The sequence below is a fragment of the Ambystoma mexicanum genome, chromosome 2p, assembly GCF_040938575.1.
Source record: "Ambystoma mexicanum isolate Mex_15411 chromosome 2p, UKY_AmexF1_1, whole genome shotgun sequence".
Classification (NCBI taxonomy): domain Eukaryota; kingdom Metazoa; phylum Chordata; class Amphibia; order Caudata; family Ambystomatidae; genus Ambystoma; species Ambystoma mexicanum.
The window spans coordinates 275,106,484-275,126,212 of NC_090923.1; the positions used below are offsets into that span (position 1 = coordinate 275,106,484).

General features: G+C 42.6%; 1 protein-coding gene across 1 annotated transcript in view; it reads right to left on the reverse strand.

Annotated features, from left to right (window-relative positions):
* LOC138566371 (inter-alpha-trypsin inhibitor heavy chain H3-like) overlaps window positions 1-19,729 on the reverse strand; it is a 669,737-nt gene that overhangs the window by 107,464 nt on the left and 542,544 nt on the right. Inside the window, exon 19 of the mRNA XM_069643540.1 lies at window positions 13,782-13,892. Coding sequence (XP_069499641.1) covers window positions 13,782-13,892 — 111 coding nt within the window. The remainder of the gene's footprint in view (window positions 1-13,781; window positions 13,893-19,729) is intronic.

Below are 19,729 nucleotides of genomic sequence, written 5' to 3' on the forward strand. Positions count from 1 at the left end.
ATTGAATGCCTATGGCATTAGGTTTGTAAAAGGTTGTATATTGAGATACTTTGTTTATTTTATATTTCAAAATGGCACTTTAACCCTATAAGTGAGCAATTTTTAGCACTAATTTTTCTTTTTCTATCTTGATTGTGTTTACATTATTATTGTGACTTGTCTTAATGCGTGTGTGCCTTACATATATTATGCTTTTATGACTGATTGATTGGTTGTCTGACCATGCAGCCATGCCTGTCAAGCTCAAACACTCGCATCCCTCCTATCAAGGACAACTGAAACCAACAAAGACATCCTTAAGCTAATTCAAATATTGCCCATTGGACGTCTAAGAAGAAAAAGTCACTAACCTGGTTTCTAGACTCATTCCTTCATACACCGTCAATATCCTTCTCAACTAGCTCAACTGCACTCTGATTGGCTCCACCACAATGTATGCATGATTGAAACTATGAATTAACCAAAGCAACCCATCTGTACCCTGGTATACACAAGAACTCACTGACAGTAAATGTGCCATCTTCAAACCAGAAAACAATCGGAGAAAAACACAAATACAATAAGATCTTCCCACCTTGAAAAGCCAGCATTTAGCTTGCAGGATCCTCATAATCTCAGCTAAATGACATTACTACGCAGGATCCAAAAACACAAATACAATAAGATCTTCCCACCTTGAAAGAACAGGGTGTGTCTGATAAGTGCAGAAGAGGGGGGGGCACTGTAGGGTTACAGATACAGACCCCATTGCAAGGGATTGCCAGGAGGCAGAGCGGGTGTGGTGGCCGGGTGAGCAGGTACTGGAGATTGAGACATCCCCTTCCAAGCAAACATCACCAAGAATACACAAATAGCATGGTCCCAGCTCCCATTCCTGCTCCAAACGAAACCCTGCATCCCCACATCCGACTTTAGAGCCATAGTTCAGTCTCCTGGATAGTGGCAAGGCCTTCCAGGCAGGTGTCACAAATGCAAGAAGGAGCAGACCAGAAAAGAAGCATTTTTCTAATATGCTTCCATCTAACATCAGGGTGGCTCCCTCCTCCAGTGAGCCAACAAAGAGCTTAAGAGCCTGCTCTTCTAGCAACACTTCATCAACAAATGAGGACCAGAGACTGACAACACGATCCTCCATCCTTCACTAAGTTGCACTTCCCTCCCTGGGCTTCCTCCCGCATCCACTCTTTCTATCTTCTTGCTCCACTTCATGGAATTCTCTTCCCACAGACATCCGATAAACAGCCCACACTGATTTTTTCAAAACCAAACTAAAAGCCTACCTCCTCGCCTCTGAGTTACCCTCTTAACCTACCCCTCATCTGCTGTCTAGCTAACATTTTCCTTTGCCTCTAACCTGCCTCTGTCGCACACTTTGTCTGCCCCCACTCCAGCACTTCAACCATCATGGTTACATCCCTAACACAGCTGGTCGTACCACATACCATCACTAAAAATGGTCTAATGTTGATTGTCAATCTATGGAAGTCCAGTCGTGTATTGTCCCTGGTAACTGTTCCATTTACTCCCCTCCACAACCTGGTCAGAATAAACTCAAACTCACCCCATTGTAAGATGCTCACTACTTCCCGTCATTGCGGATTTCTTATCTAATCTACATTCTTTTGTGATCAAAAGAGCATTGTTCCTCCTGTATACAAATAAATAAATGAAATGATTAAATGAATGTCATTCATGGTAGAGGAATGGATCTTGGTGGACAAGGAAGTGGTGCAAAAAGTACAATCACTGTGGCACTTTCCTGTGGCCCTGTGTTTGTAAGCAGCCTTTTTGGTGAAAAAGTTGGGAATGGCAGGCATGTGCCCGTTTCTCAATCCAAAGGCTATTTACACAGTACCTTTTCTTTTGAAAATCTTGGATAGGGTGGCGTACCTCCAAATCCAAAACCACTTTGATGTCTGCTTGCACTTAAAATTGGAGATAATTAATCCCCATCAGTATACCCGCTTGGCAGAGACAGAAATAAAAAAAACTGTAGCTAAAGGAAAAATTCTTGTGTATCCCCATGGGAGAGAGGTAGACAGCCCTTCATTTACTTTGCAAAATGGTTGGAAGTTCACCTGCCTTTCTTTTATACTTTCTTCCCAGGAATTTACCAAGGTGCTTCAGCAAGTGGCTGCCATTGACCAAGCATACAGGAGTTATTCAGGGATTTTACTGATGAATATTCATTGCACACATCTTTCAGTGCAGAATATTCAGCACTAAAACTCGCTGAATATAGAAAAAACAGATGGTTGGTTTCGGAAGGGCATATTTGTGAGGTGGAGGGGGGTTGGCAGTGAATGGGTGCGGCAGAAGGTGATAAGAAAATGCAGTAACAAATCTGCAGTAATATAATTTGCAGTGCAAAATGGCCAGTAAAAAGACATGGAACAAAGTGGTGGGCACTTGATTATTTACTTGGGTGAACTCCTGCTCATGACTCAGATGCAGCAGGATCACCTGTTTCTCATAGGGTGTGCGGCTGTGAGAGCCCAGGAGTCTTGGAGACTCAGAGCCCTGCAGAGTCTTCTGTGTTTTCTGCTTCTGGAGGTACCCTCTTAGCCTGTACCCGGTGCAGTACGTGTGCAGGGATGCGGCTGTGTGCAGTTTTGAAGTTCTGTCAGTGCTGCTTTATTGGATTCTCGCCTTATAATTGTCTGATTTGCTCCATCATCTACTTTGCGAACTGTAAGTGCACTTGCAGCCTCACTGAATGGCCTGCCTGTTGCCCTTGGATACTCCGGGGGAGAGACCACTTTTCTTGTTAACCTGCTCCATACAATGGTGTGGACTCTCTTCTGCTCAAACTTGACTTTCAATTGCAATAATGCCGTAGCGACGTGCCGGTCGTGCTCTTGTAGCACGACAAGCTAAGCGAGTGGCTCTTACTCAATCGGGCACCATGGCGGACCGAGTAACCGTTAATGACTTCACTTGATGAGGTCTACGAGCCAGCTTGTGAGGATGAACTAGATGGAGCAGTCACTGATATACTGGCTAAAAATATCTGGCATGCAACGTGCGCCTGCCCCCAGAATACAGTTAAGTTGGGGGCTCTCAGTCACAGGCACGTCGGTTGATCCGAAAACCACTGACTTTTTTCTAGCCCATAAATGTGATAGCTCTGAAGGAGTCGTTCTTTCTATTCCCAACAGAAATTTAACGGAGAACCTAATGGATGAGCTATCTGAACCACTTAAGTGTTTGGGATCTAAGACAATGGAATCTGTTAGGGCTCTTACGAGTACTAGCACCTGTTGTACTGTTATTGGGCGGACTCAGGAGAACATTATTGCTTCTACTTCACTAATTATTGCCATTAGTTCTGTATTGTTGGGCACACAACAGGAGTAGGTGAATCTTATGGAGAAGGTTAGTAGGAAGGAGTTGAATGTTCTGCCTACCCCAAGCTTCGTTCCTGTTGGTCCTGCACTTAGAACTGCCATCACTTTTGTCAAGGCAAAATCCTTGCCTCGATTAAATCTAGATTTGGGTTCAGTGGAAATGGATAACATGACTGAAAAACCTTCATTACTTAGGGATTCCCCCCTTTTGGACAATTTGCATCCTGTATCACTATTTCGGAATAATGGTTTTTCATCTCCAGTGCCTGTATACTCACCTGTCTCACTTGACCTCGCTAATGAGTGTAGTTCTTCAGCAGCCATGTTTAATATTTTAGAGACAGTGTTGCTGGAGCTGTCTAAAAAATGTCAGGTAATCATGGGTAAGCATGACCATCAATGCACTCAGTTTACCAAACCCATGGCCCTGTTTTTTTCTAAATCTCTCCACAGCCATGAATTGCTCCTGGCAGAAGTAGGTTCTCATGTTCTTTCTTTACCTATGTTGTCTTATAACCAAGTCCATTTGAACGCCAATAATGGCAAATTGTTTGAAGGAAGTAGGTTGGAGGTTCCAGTTGGAGTTCCTGTCTGCCGGCCAACTGCGGCTGACCGAAAGCGGTGACAATGGAAGGCTTTATGTCAGGCTCTGATGGAGGAGCATCTTGTAAATAAAAGAAAAAGAATGGAAAAGTACATGATGCTGAAAAAAAACCATAAAGAAGGCAGCACCTGAGGTGCCTGCAGCTTTATTTCCCATTTTCCAAACTGTCAACGCCACTGACCCTGTTCAAGTCTCTTCCGAAAGGCCCTTGCCGTCTTCAAACTGTGCGACATTTGTTTGTGGGAATGAGCAAATCTTGCCCATGGAAGTTAATTTAGATCTGCATTGTTCTTTGGTTCCACCTGCATTGCTGCCAATGTGCTCTAATCCTGGTTTGCAAACGAAGCCCTTACCTCAGAGGCCTATAATCGCACAGGTTAACCATGGCGGCTAAAGGGTTTTGCTTCTCCACCATTCCTTCGCCGAGGCCTAATGTTAAATTGTCCTAAGTTGAAAAGGTGTATGACTTTAATCTTGAATCCCTGTTTGCAACACTACCTGTTACTGTGAAGAAGACTGTTAGTACCTTTGCTTAGACTGATTGCGGCCCTGTAACCTGTATTACTGGGCCTGCTGTTTCTTCACAACCTACTGCTGCTTCTCTGTCTACGGAGAGGCTAGATCTCTAGGCCCAAGTCTGTGCCGAACAGGCTCGCGTGCCGGAAGTAATTCCTCTTGTGTAAAATGAAAACAAGGGCTCTTTTAATTCAGAGTCTTTTTTGTGACCCTTGTGGGCTGATCCTAAATCGAGCTTCTTTGCTCTATTTATTTCACAGTATCATCCCGCTTCATTACATTGGAAGTGACGATATAAAAACTGTCGATATTTGTGAGAAGGTTTATTTACAAATAGTACTGTGATATATATTTTGGAACACTGCAAACTTTTTAATTGATTTAGTTAGGAATGCACAGTCATCGACACTGATTATGGCAAGAGATATCAGCCAGTAGACCTGGTTGGAAAGAATGATGTTGACCATCAACATAGTTGTAGCTTTTCTTCTGCCCCAAGTTGGCCAAGTTGGTTGCACAGCAGTGGACAAGGGGACCCTAGCGTTGGGTAATGTAGCCGTTATTCAGCTTATAGTTGGAACACCTGTGGGCATTTACACTTATTTGAGGGAGAAGGCCCTATGGAGAAAGTAGAATATTACTCTGCGGTGTCGCTACAGGAGACCTGGCTTATCAACCCGGTTGTGGTTGATGGTTGGCACTTCCTGTATAAGATGGCTACTCAGGTACCTCAAGGAAACCCAAATGGAGGACTTCTGTTGGGCGTTAGGAATCCTTTGCGTCTGGTGGAACGTCCTTCTAGTTGCCCTAACAGCCTTGTGGGTAAAATTACTTTTCGTGCAGTTTATTCTAAAGGAGGGAGTAAGGAGGTAATCATCATTAATGTACAGGACCCTTCTTATAGGCCTCCCTATGATTTAGTGCTATCAGAAATGGAGGTCGAGATTAGAAACTTAACAAGTTGCCCTCCTTCCATTATATATATGGAGATTTTAACTCTAAAACTCCCAGAGAACTCAATCTGTTGGACCGAGAGGCTGTGTGTTTGTCTACCTGTATGGAAGACAACTTGTTTTCTCACTCATCTAAGAGGCATCTCGAGTGGGCCACCTTCCACTATTCTTTTGAATATTCCATGGTTAACGGAGTATTTCCTTCAGATTTACCACCTCAATTGACATGTTTTTGACCCAAGTCCAGTAGCATCTTGGACTATGTTTCACGGCCAATGCTTCTTCCTTAGTTTGGGATATGGACATCTTCCATCGGTTTGAGAGTGACCATTTGCCTCTAGTCGTGAGTTTTAATTTTTTAGCGCCCATTCCACCTCTTGTTTCGACAGGGGATTTAAGGATTAATTCTGCTTTAGATTGCATATCATGCAATGATTGGAGGTTGGGGGAGGCCCCCGCCCGTATGCAGGTAGCATTGGCCTCTTTCGTAGAGCGTAGCATGGACAGGGCTTCGAATATTATTCCCAATTCCTCTATCGAAGCAATCAAGGACTATTGGGAATCTATTGCAGTCATTTCCTCAACGTTTGTGAAGAGATACATGCGCAAGATGGACAACTGGCCCTGTGATTCCTCATCATTATCCATTTGATGGATTAATTGCCACTAAGATGAGGCAATTGCATAAGAATCTACGTGAGCTATTGGAACTGCTTCTGGACTCAGCTGAACATGCTTTGCAGATTAACAAAGTAAAAAACATTTACTGCAAATGGCTGAGAAACCATCAATACCAATTCTGAGTGCTTTCGCTGGCGGTCCCTGGTTGGATTTACCTTAGCTAATGACACTTAAAAGTTTTGAAGGACTATTGATGGTTATCACCCAGCAACTTGTGACATCATTGGGTCCCAGAAACAACATGGGTTGAGCATATCACCAAAACGCTTGGGGGTGGGGATGTAATTCCATTGAGGACGGATATGTTCAAGGCCAAATGGAGTTACACTTAACTACCCATTGATATCTTGAGATTGATTACTAGAAGTAAATCCTCAAGGCCCTCGGGCCCAGATGGCATCTGTAATTCCCTGATTAAATCTGATGCTAATCACTGGGCCACCACTGTAGACTAAATATTCCATTGGATTGGTGAATCACAGCTTATTCCTCGTTCTTGGCATGATGGCATTGTAGTGCCCATTTGGAAAAAGGGTAATCATGCTGACCCTGGTAACTGTTTCTATGGTGCTCAATTTGAATGTCACTGGTAGCAAAAGTAAAACTGGAGTGGTGGCTGGTCCCTGATGAGCATGGATTGACTGTCATTTTTGTTAACCTTTGCTATACTTCATTCTTGAGTTGGATGTGCGTGCAAAATCAGTGGAGGTGCATATTGAGGCCACCTGCACACTGGAAATGTTTGTTCTGTGCAAGAGTTACACACACTCAACAATTGTGGTGAGCTTTTCGCTGACTCTTTCACTCCATTTAATTTGGCCAGGCATAGCACTGACTGCATAATATAATTTCACATGCTCATGCTCCTATGCCATGCCAGACCTATACAGGGACTCCTGGCACAGTTGTCTGAAATGGAGGAATCACATTTCAGGATTAGATCATTCCAGTTTTGTCAGAACAATTGGCTTTTTGGAATTCATTTAATTAGTGGGCCTATAGTGAGTTGAAGCTGTTTTCCCCAACCTTTGCAGCAGTGCACATAAGCGATTACCCTTTCTGGCCTAACACCTCTAGTACCAGGTTTACAATTCTTTCAGATGGTGCACGGACTCGCTGGTAGAGACCACCGATGCTTTGCTGCAGTTCTAGTGCATGATTAGTTGAATTTTGAATTGATCCCAAGAGTGATGTTTCACTTTAACCACTTCTGAGTTTTTCCAGTCTTTGTGGCACCATTCTGCCCCATTCAGTTATGGTACCTGGAACTTGCCATGGCATCATTGTTACTGCTTCCAACTTACTGGGATCTTCTGTTGGGTGTTGGGGAAGAGTTCCGTCTGGTAGTGGAGACTGGCACCTGGAGCTCTGAGGATATTCAATGGATGCTACAGCCCTCCTTTGTAAATGCTGAGTTCCTAGCCCTAGGCAACATAATCGGGCAGCTTGGGGCCTTGGGCACACACTTGCTTGCTGGCACTTTTCTGGCCCACTCAGTTGTGGTGTCCAGTCCTTCTGGAACTTGCCAGGTCATCACCATTACTGCTTCCCCACCACTAGTATAACTTTTTGGGTCTTGAGGAAGAGGTCCATCTATTAGTGGAGATGGGGAACTGAAGCTCTGAGGATTTTTGGTGGGTGCTGCAGCCCTCCTTCGTAAATGCCGAGTGGCAACAGCTAAGCAACGTTATAGGTGAGCTTGGTGGTCTGGGCATGCATGTGCTTTGGGCAGCATTAGGGTCACGTTTGGGTGGCTATATTTGGATGTATTTTCAGTCTCCCTGTTTTGGGATACACTATAGAATGATGAGCTACCCGTGGTCTGTCATGGCCGCCATGAGTGACTTCAAAAGATGTAGTGGGGAGATCGATTTACTTGCACTTGGTGGGAGACAAGTGTAGATGGGAACATTGTTTTTTTGTGATAAAAAATGCATGGTTCCTTCCTATATAAATAAAATTAAAAGTAAATATATATTTAAATATACGTCCTTTACTTTAAAGCAGTTCACCACTTTCTGACAAAGGTTCCAGGCTTCATAAAAAACCTACTTATATACATATTGTGGCATACCAAAGAAGGGCTCGGGCGCATGACTGACATGGTTCCAGGGTCTTTATTCAAATTAAGAGAAACCTCCTAACTTGCCATATCTCTGAGGGAATTTCCCTATCTAGAAACTAAAACTAATGGTGCTTGCCAAAAGAAAACAGTCCTTAATCCAAAATACATTCCAACTAATCTGGCTCTACCGCTTTGGGAAACTTAACAAAAAGGAAAGCTGGTGCAAAGGTCTCTATTTTACAATTATGGCTGGCACAATCATGTGGATGGCGTGTTGTAAAATTCAAGTTTGTCAGTAGGAAAAAACTGTTCACAACTTTCCTATACACTTTACTGGTCAAAAAGAAAGTATCCTCTGTATGGTTCCCTCATAACACTATCACAATTGCGTCGCTCTTGGACTCCCCAAACTCATGCAGACTTGTGGCATACTTGCGTGTTCTCAATCAATGTAATTCACATAGGGTGCTTTGCCACTCAGGTTTCTCATGCTCTCGTAACCTCGTTGGTTTCCTCAACATTGATGCAAAGGGTTTGTATCCCCTTCACTTTGACTCACATAGGTGCTTGCTGCCTGTTTTGGTTTCTCAGAGTCCAGTAACCTTGTTGGCTTTGCAGTCTGGATGCAAAGTGTTCTTAACTATTTCAATCTGATTCACATAGGGTACCTGCCCATTCTGTTTTTTCAGGATCCTGTTGCTTTGTCGGCTTTCCCCACCTTTATTCAAGGTGTTTGTACCTCTCTCGTTCTGATTCACAGGACACTTGCCCGCTCAGTTTATTCAGTTTCCAGTAACCTCATCAGCTTTCCTAGCGTTGATTGAGACTGTTCGTATCTCTACCATTCTGATTCACAGTAACCACTTGCCCGCTCAGGTTTCTCAGGTTCACATAGCCTTGTTGGCTTTCTTAGCCTTGATTCGGAGTGTTCGAACCTCTCACTAGTAGTCTCTCAGTGGGAGCGTTCACTTCCCCATTGCTACTTCACTCTGCAGCCAATGTCTTTCTGGGATAGAGCTCGGGGGTTCCGGCTCTTACTGGCATTCTGGTTTCAGCATCCGTTAACAGGCTGTAGGCCCCCCACATCTTCTCTGTGGTCACCCTACCAGAGAAAACGGGTGCTCTGCCTCTTCCCGTGACCTTGATTTCTCAGTCGGACAGGATGCCAGCCTTTCGGTGTCCAGCTAGCGTTAGGCTCGCCCTCCAAACTCCTGCTGGCTGGGCGGTTGAGCGTAGCTCGGCCATTCCAGGATGTGTGGTGTGCATTTAAAGGCCCCAAACAGAAGTCTCTTTCACCTGAACATAAGTATTTAAACACTGCAACCAAAAATGGCTGGGCTTTTTCTTTTTGTTCATGTAAAATTAAAGAACCATGTGCAAAGGGGCCTACCCATCATCATCTATGGACAAACAGCAATGTAAATTCACCCAAGAAGGAGAAATTAAAGAATACTGTGACCTGCAAGACAGGATTTTAAACATTAAAAGCAAAAACGGCCTGCACATGTGTTGCAAATAAAAAAAGATATCACTGCTCACACAGAAAATGTAAGGGAAACATGATGTGGAGGGTGACCATAGCAAATGTATATTATATTTCACCCACAAAACTCCTGTATCCTGTGAAGGGACACTAGTTCAGGAAAAACCGTTTCTGGCTGAGGCAGGAACTTCACAATGAAAGCCCCACATCCAGTTGGATTTCACACCTATCCTCTAACAATCCTGTAATAAAATGTGATGCTGCGGAGGCGTCATAATTCCCTGCTCTGCAGACATGATGGCGGGAATGCAGGCATTTTAAAGACATCAATCTTTGGCTAAAGCATGACAAAAAAATGGTGTGAGTCATTGTAGCATCCACTTCAAAGAGCAAACTGCCAATTTCAAAGGGACTCATAAAAAACCCTCTGGTCACAGGCTGACCCAGTGAAACAGATGGCGGTGGGGGATGAAGCGACCCTCCCACATGTTGAACAGACACTCCCAATTAATATTAAAATAGTGTTTTCGTTTTAGGCATTTTGCGCAGCCATCAGAGTAAGGATTGATTTCCAGTTTATGCCATTTTTTGTGTAATTTCCAGGTGGTTTTAAGGATGTAAATTGAATTTACCTGGGACTTTGGGAACTTTAATGGCCAATTAGATTAGGTTTCTGGCAGATCTGAACATATGAAAATTATGAGATTTGATGAAAAGTTGGAAATTGAAATTAGGAATATGCTTAATGATTTACATATTTATAACTGTTGTACATTTTATGAAAATTACAAAAAGGTGCCACACGGCCATGCTACATTGTACGGATTTGGCGATCGGCTTATCTAATTCACCATAATTAACAAGAACCGAACATATGTTTCATGTGGCAGTGGCTAGTACAGCCATGCAGCGTGGCTCAGGAGCACTGGATGATGAGCAACTGGCTAAAGCTTAAAGGCAGTAAGACCGAGGTCCTGGTTGTGGATACTTCATCTCCCCAACTATTTTGGACCTCACAATTCTGTCCATCAAGTCTGGGCCCTCTTCCCCTTCCGGTCCAATCGGTCTAGAATCTGGGTGTAAAAATCTCTGCCTCTCTTGCCCTGGATGACTAGGTGGCCAGTGTATTCAGGGCCGGGCATTTCAAACTCTGCATTTTGCAGAAAGTTCTGCCTTCATTCCTGTTGAATGTCAAGCACCAGTAGTGGCAGCTCTGGTTCTCAGCACCCTTGATTACTGCAACTCCCTTTATTTGGACCAACCTCGCTATCTGATCAATAGGCTTCAATTGCTGCAGAATGCGGCCGCTCGTTCCATACTTTGCCCTCCTTTTGGATCTCACCTTTCCCCCCTGCTAAAGAAACTGCACTGACTTCCTGTGGCCAGCCGGATCCTGTTTAAATCCCTGTGTTTGGTGCATCGTGCATTTTATGACATGGGCGCCGAGTACCTTCAAGCCAAGTTTGTTCACTACGTTCCTACCCGTCTGCTGAGATCTCAGTCTGCGTCTCTTGTCGTAGTTCCCTGCTTTTGTCTGTCGGGCAAGGGAGGTTGTGCCTTCTCTGTAGTTGCTGCCAGAGCCTGGAATTACCTCCCTATTGCTCTTCGTGCCACTGAATATCACCCCAGCTTCCGCAGGCTGCTGAAAATTACTCTTTTTTTAGTTAGCTCTTTTTTTTTCTGATGCTGGTTTTGCCATTTGTTCTCCTCCCAGTAGCTAGCGCCAAGATGCCTCTAGGTGTATGTGTGTTTTACTAAGTTTCCTTAACATAACATAACAAGTTATGATATATTACTAATGTTTGCCAAAAGGTGGTAAGGGGTACAAAAGGAGGATGACAAATGGAAAAGACAGATGATGCTCTCCTCCCCTGAACCAATCCCAACTGGGGGCGGAGAGAGGGATGGTAACCATACAATCCTAGAGGCAGGGATAATTACAGATCGTGAAGTTAGTTATGTAATTTCTGCTATATAAGAGGAACTGTACTGGGACACACACACAAAAACCGGGGAGACAGGAGAAGGAGGACGGAGAGAAGGCTGCTGAACGTTACCATCCTAGAGAGTGCAGTGACCATATCCCTTGCCCTATCTGTCCAGAGTGTCCTGAGATCTAGCTGGCTTTCCTGAATCCTAAATCAAGGCATGCTATATGTAAGTAGCATACAACCCCAGCCCTAAATTGTATAAGCTCTTCATTTTTGTAGTAGTACATCCAATATTTCCCCATTGAAACCTGTGTAATTTAGTCATCTCCCCATAGAAGAATCTCTTGTTTGCCTGTGTATGTTAGCATATCTCCTTTTAAAAACCTCTCAGTTGACTGTGTAAATCCTTAGTATTTTTTCAAGTAAATCAATTAATTCCGCCATTGAAATTCACGGTTCAAGATTGATGCAATTCGAAATCAACCATCTTGTTCCTTGTGTTTTTATTTAATTGTTATAGTCAGTAAAGTGTTGCCTCGAAAGAATTATTCTCCTTGTAACTAAAAACCGAATTTGTCCATGTATTGTGTGCATTACAAAATGAATTCCTATTTGCATCTGTTCTATTAAATCCAAACCATTGTTCCCATTGTAAGCAATCCCTTTTGCCTAGAAGTCTACCTATTATGAGCCTTTGACCTTGTCACTGAAAACCGATTTTCCTATTGTGAGCTAAACCTATTGCCTGAGCTGCCTGTCATTGTAAGCCCCAATATAAACAAATTTCCATGTGCCACCATATTTTCCCTTTGCATTTGTTTTCTCTGAAAACCGGGTTTCCTACTTCATTTCTATTTTGCCCTGGTGTGCTGATTAGTATTCTCTAAAACTTTGCCTATTTCCTAAGTGTAAGCAATATGAATTGTCTTCTGTTCTGTCCCTTAGCAGTTGTGAGAAATAATAAAAATTCCATTCTTCCATTTTGCTCCAAAAATGGGCTTTTCCCTTTCTTTGCTGGCTTCCCATCTTGAGGTGGTGGGTTTTACCCCAAAACCGATTTCCCACTATATTCATACTCCTTGCCACTGCCTTCCATTCAAAAGAATCTAGGTTGCTCTATATAGGATATTGCATTTGTGTTGCCACAAATTTGGTGGCTGTTGTATTTTGATTATCCTCATTTACATTGAATAATAAATTAATAAAATATCTTATTTATACACACCGGCCTAGTTCCTAGTGCATTGTGACACAGGTGTGTTTGGAGGTTGGGTGCAAGACGGGTTGGAGGCCTAACCATAAGAATCTGCAGTATATTAAAAATAAAAAGTGTGTTATTGTGCGCCACATTCATTGTAGGGGAAGGAGTTCCCTGGCTGGAGTGTGCCGTGTAACAAACCGTGACAGATGTCTACTCTCGAGAGGCTCACCGCTACGTAGGGATTACCCTCCTCCCTGTGAGATAGTTTCTTCTCCATTCACAGTTTCTCCTGTGTTTATGTTCATCATCACAGCCAAAGAGTTTGTGTCCTTCTTTGACTATGGCACTCAGACTAAAACCAGCATTACCTGCAGCCAAAGAATGGAAGGAGTGACACTAGATGGTGCAGTCAAAACCAGAAAAAAACACTTCTTCCAAGTCCAATGTAAGCAGGCAATGTATTCCGGACTGGGAGGTCCTTATTCAACTAGAAGTCTTTGTCCCAGAGAGCTGAGTTGATCCCAGTGAGGTCCCACTTGACCAGACCCTTGGGAGGGTCTTGCGGAAAGGGCTCGCCTTCCTAGCCTCATAGGGGGAGGCTACCCTCTGGGGAGAAGGGACAAATTGGCCAGATTTGTCACAACATATAAAACGTCTATGGCCAAAGAAAATGTTGTCCAATATCAAATGAGGACTCCATCATCCCAATTGAACGGTACTATATCTATGAACCCGCAAAAAAGACTTTGCAATGACTAAACAAATTAGGCTTTATGAATCAGCACTTATTTAACTCCGAGCTGTAGCATCCTATGAAACCTAAACACAGTGTTTTCTAGGACATACCTACAGTAATAGAAACATCTGCCACCCATGCAATTTTAGAAGCAGAACCATTTTGTTTCACAAGCAACCATATTTTCTTATTGTTCAATAGAGAGCAAAACACTTAGAAAGGAACTAGGAACTGACAAAATATTGTCCATGCACAATGACTTACCTGTAACTTGATCATTTACCAGACTGAGTATTGTGCCTGGTTTTTCTTGTATGTTGAAACAAAACGATTCATTTGTTGGCAGCTCAATGATAAAGTGTGGGTCTCCATCAACTAAAATAGACAATGGCAATTAAAGAGTATCACAAACATATTTTTCCACTTAAATATGTTACGACCTGGTTTGCATTTGTTCCACTGTGGATAATCTATTGAACTGGTTTACCTTTGTTCATAACCATGCCTTTCATTAATATCAATGGCATTCAGTGCAAGATGATACACATTCATCATGTAACCTATCAAATGTCTTTCAAGAAATGTAAAGGAGGCATACATCTAGTACTTAATCTCTAAATGAAGGGCAGATGTTTGCTGACCAAATACCTGTCATGATGTAGGCCTTATGCTACTAAATGTTATGTTTGATCATCGGATTGCCATGTCTTCCATTGATTGTGGTATGCCATTCATCAGAGAGGTTGTTAGTACTTAAATCTGTACATTTAAGTAATACACATCAGATATTGGAAATGAAGGAAATCTAGCATCAAATATAAAGGAAATGCATAAATAATATATGTTGTGTCATGTGAAATTTATGAATTTAAAAAGTGGGTGATCCCTGTTAAGAATGATTTCTCTTTTGGCAACTCTCCCTCTGTCCCCCATAGTTCTATGGACCCCCCCCCCCAAGCGTTTTGCTTTTGTTTAACCTGTTTTGACTTTTTACAGGAGCGATTACATGAAAATGTCCTTTGTCAAAGTGCACAATCTTTATTTTTACGTTTATTATTTTTATAGTTTTTCAACCAATTTTATATATATAATTCTCCAAGGATCTTTGTGTTGGGGACTCACCATGCACATACCTAGACTCCCCTTGCAGCCCCTCCACTTCTAAAGGTTTGATGGGGTATATAAGTTGGGCTCCCATTGGGATTCAAAGTAGTGATGATGTAACCACCATTTTGTCCTCAAATATAAACTATGTCTGTGGCTGTCCAAAGGATTATTTATAGTTTCATATGACAAATAATATTTAGCATGAACATTTTGAAATCCAAATTGAGCACCTAGCATAGTGTACGTCATGTCCTGGTGATTCAAACCTAGAATCCTTTTATCACTGATATAATTGTCAAATGTAAGAATCTATGGTCATTCTTATGATCTTAATATACTCAAAGTGGCCAGGAACCCTCATTGGTGCTATTTGTTCCCATTGCCTTTTTCAGAGGGGCATTTCTTAAGCGTAAAATAGGAAATAATGCATGGAGTAATGTGCTATAACTTAACATATCTACATTGGTACTGCTTTCCCTGTCCTGGTGCCTATCAGCCAGTGTACTGACCACTGTGGACATAGGGGTTAAGGAGGAGCCATTCCTTGAAGACGAAGGCCTTGAACTCTTTCCTGAAATGTAGAAACGATAGGGCAAGTCTGATGTTGACGGGGGGGGGGGGGTGGGGAGAGGTTGAAGGTTCTTGCGGCATATAGAGAAGGCCTGTCTTCTGGTTATTTCCTTCCAGCACATTTCCTCATTTCTGGTGGGTCACAGGGCCCTGGAGATGCTGATTTTCTCAATGAGGTAGCTTGGGAAATTCTGAGTGACATCCTTGTCGGTGATTCAACAGGATTTGAAGATGATACGGACTTGCAGTGGGAGCCAGTGCATTTCGATGATGGTCGGAGTGATGTGGTCGTATCTGCAGAGTCCTTTGAAGATTCTTACTGCTGCATGCAGGAAACATCTCAGGGGTGCCAGGGTAGTCGTCAGAAGGCCATCCAAAATGGCTTTGCCACCATCCAGGTGGGAGAGGACCAAGGCTTGGACAGCAGATCTGAAGTTGTTTTCTGGGACGAAGGGCTTGAATTTCCACAGGAAAGAAAGTTGTTACCAAACCGTTTGTGTCTTTTTTACTATGTGCAGTTTGAACGTGGGGTGAATGTCGATGTTGAACCCAAGAGCCTTGGCACAGACGGCTGTCTAAACCTGTATAACTACCCAGCTCAGTGATGTCTCAGTCATAAAGGTAAAACTGGTAGAACAGGAACTGTATACCTCCTATGCCTATACTTCGGTATTCTGCTCTGAGGGCAGGCTATACTATTCAAAGATATGAGTCATTAGCAGACACTTTTAAACAACAGCAGTATGCTAAGTAGCAAATAAGATAAATACTTAAGCAAGTTTCTATAAAGATATCAGTTAGTTTAGCTTTATTTTGGTCAGCACACCATAAAAGTAATGAAAGATACGGGTCACAATCACAATCAATTTCATAGTACATTATCAAAACAATTTACAAGAAACATTTCGCATAGTTGTAGCATGCAAATGTAGCAGGGATTAAACATAAACATAGAACATTCATATGGGTCATATAGAATCTCTAGGGTACAGGTTCAGAAAGTGCATAGTGTTATTAAAAATGGTAAGCCCAATCGTAGTATAAATCTGATGAGATGGTAAGCTCATGGTTACAAGGAAACAGCTTTAACAAAACACCCAATGTTCACCCCCATTGCGGTGCTGGTAACAGACTTAGGTAATACAGCACAGTATTTCCTTCCATGCATTAGCCTAATAATTTACAACCGATTGCACTGCTAGGTCATCTTTTGAGTTGGGTCACAGTGCTAGATTACCATTTACAGTTCTGATTGCTCTGCACCTGAATAGCGGCTTAAGATACCTCTTCCTACTGGAATGGTAGGAAGGGCTGAATAGAAGAAAATGTATTACGTTCTCAGTTTCATTTTCACCAAAGGGGATTTTTTTGGGAAATTCACAGTTCCATTTGTGCGATAGGTATAAAGCCCTGGAGAATTTTGGTGAGACGACATCCAAATAACATTCATATCCCTGAGGTTGCTTAAGGTCCCAGTATTTCCTTCCACTCTCGTTGCTTGTGATATCAATGAGAAAATATAAAAATATGTAGTTGATTTAAACCTAGACACGAAAAACACAAACAACCCCCAGTAAAGGTTGGGTATAAATATAATGCAAGGCAAGCTAAAGATAGAGGAGGGAACGCAATGAAGGCAAATATTTTAAAAAAGTGTGAGACACCAGTGGTAATTCTGACAAAAACCCTAATGGAGTAATACAGACTTTGCCAAAAACGGGGGATTTACACCACCTACCACTACTTGTAATCCTGCAGCAATTTCTGAGACCAAGTGGCTGTAATGGTAATTCTGATTGGTGGTATTCTGGTAGTAAGTCTGGTAGAATACCACCAAAGTCATGTGTTGATTAAGATGGAGTGGGCCACAATGTCAAAGGCTGCAGAGTGGTCCAAGATGACCAGCAGACTAGTGAATTTCAATACTTTTTAGGTTTTCCCTTATAGCTATAATGTGTCCTCAATTACGTTTTTTTCCCTCTGGGAACATATATATATATCATATGACCTCAATGCAAGATTTCCACAGAAACCACCAAAACAAGTGCACCTTAGACCTCAGCAAATCCTTTTGGCTCTGTTGACAGTTCTACTGAAGGAGTAGACTTGACATAATTGATAGTCTGGTCTGTTTGCCAGGGGTTACCTTCTGTCACACAACATGCACACTTAAATCTTGGTGTCTCAGAAACAGGTTTATTACCAGATGAACAATGTATTTATTTCAATAAAGTATCAGCATTATGGGGGCGAATCAAATCAAACAATGGCAGAATAGTAAATAACAATTGTAGGTAAATATGCAGGTTTGAAAACACCGATTACATTTTATGATGGCATCACCTAGACAGGAATGAAACGCTGTGGGGCAAGCAGAGTCCTGGGAGGATTCAAGCAGCATATAGCATCGCGGAAGGGGATGCTGCAGGAGAAAGGAGATTGGAACAGTGGGGAAAGGTAAGCAGACAGGCTGACGCCGGGTCTGTAAGCCGTCTAAAGAAAGGAGTTTCAGAGGAATGTTCTGGTGGCGGGTGCACCCACATAAAGTGCAGCCAGTGTAAATCCACAGGCAGCATCACAGACCATAAATAGCAGTACATTTTTTATGTCTAAAAATCCAGTAGATCCGAAAACTGGAGGTCATGCCCTCGGCCATTTATGAGCTACTCAGCTTGGCACCCAGTCAGAATAGACTTTCACATCCTTGATATTCTTGCAATGTGAAGATCAGAAGGTAGGACACACCACTGCTCACTGCAACCATCCAGATGCAAATCCCGCTCCACAAATGTCCCCTTCCTCAAAACCTCCCAAGTCACTTTTAGTCTTCAAGATGGCTTCTGAGACAGACCGTCTATATTCCTAGATCTTATTTCATGTTAGCAGCATCTCAGTGGCCTGCCCTGCACTCCTTTAGTTACTCTGCAATCCACTAAGTGCTACAGCATGGGAAGACGCCGCCCTTTCTGAACGTCCTCTGCCGGCTCATCCATGTACAGTACTGGGTTAAAATTGCCTCCACTCACCATGCCACTGCGCACCTGCCCCATTCCTCAGCCAGAACTTTCAAGTTCCTATGACACTCCAGGGCTCAAGGGGGATATCAAAATGGTGAAATCAGAGTGGCTTTTTTGGATGCAGATTACCTGGCTTAGCTTGTAATCAAGGGCTCAGTATTACCCCTGTGGGAATTAATCCACAGGGAAGCCCAAACTCGCAAATATTAATCTGGATGGTTATCACAAGGTGACCAATTCAATGGTGAACTCTCTGCTCTATGCAAATAAATGAAAAGAAAACAAAATCTAAATGCTCTGATATGCATGTTACACGTTTCATGGTACATGGAAAGAATTAAGTAATTCCATATGCATCGGATACTTTATTTACGAGATTGGAGGTCAGTACAATTTGCCATAATTCAATCCTTTAATTTTGTAGTGCCTTCCGCACATAAGGCTAACTGATTTAGGACACAACTGAAGCAGATGATGAATCCTAAGGAAATTCTTACCAAACAGATAATTAAGGCCTTAAGTGATATGGAAAATGTAGCCTGGCCAGTGCAGAATGGTTGTAAAATAAGGATGTGTATTAGTGCTGACGCCTAATCGTTTTGAAAAGAACATATATACATATAATATCACCCAACCAAGTTGGTACTCATTTATCAATCTTGAAAAGTTGAAAGTCAGAGTTGGTTTTGCCGGGATTCGAACCAGCGTCCTGCAGCTCAAACATAGATCGCAGCAGCACTGAGCTATCCTACCATCATTGAAACAGCAATCATGGCAAGGTCTAAACTGCAATCTAGGATTGCCTATCTAATAAAGATGCATGCACCTCTTGCTAACGAAAAATACAATGCACAGCAGATGAACTGGAGGAAAGTGTGTGGCTAGTGGGTATGTGGGACCCAACAGGACGAACACACATCAGGCGCCAACTGAAAGGGATAATCGTTCTAATTGTAGCCGCATGGTTGACAATAGCCCAACGCTGGAGACAAAAGGATCCCCCAACACAGTTCCAATGGCTCCAGAAGGTATGGAACTTCATCTCAATGGAATGGATGACCTACAAGATACAGGGCTCCCGGGAAGAATTTCAGGTGAACTGGGGAGGTATACTGCAGTATCTTCAGAGCGACTACATGCTTCAATGGTGTCTACACAAGATCTGCATCCTGAACGTTCTCTGATCCACCAGAACCAAGACATTATCAACACCTTCCATCTCTCCGCCATCAAGGGGAAAGGGAAATGGAGAGGGAGGGGGGAGGGAAGGGGAATGTTATAAGTGGTCTCTTTGTTGTTACGAAAACGAATACAAAATTACTTATAAAAAAAACCAAAGCACAGAATATCAAAAAACGTATCCAGAACTGGAGCGAGACCCTTCAAATTACTTTGGTAGATATTGTTAATTACTGCTAAATCAGGTCTATTGTCTATTGGGAAGGTATGCACAGTATTTTATGACTATTCAAAGAAATAGTAAGAGCCCAGTACACAAAGGACATGATAAAGTAAAGA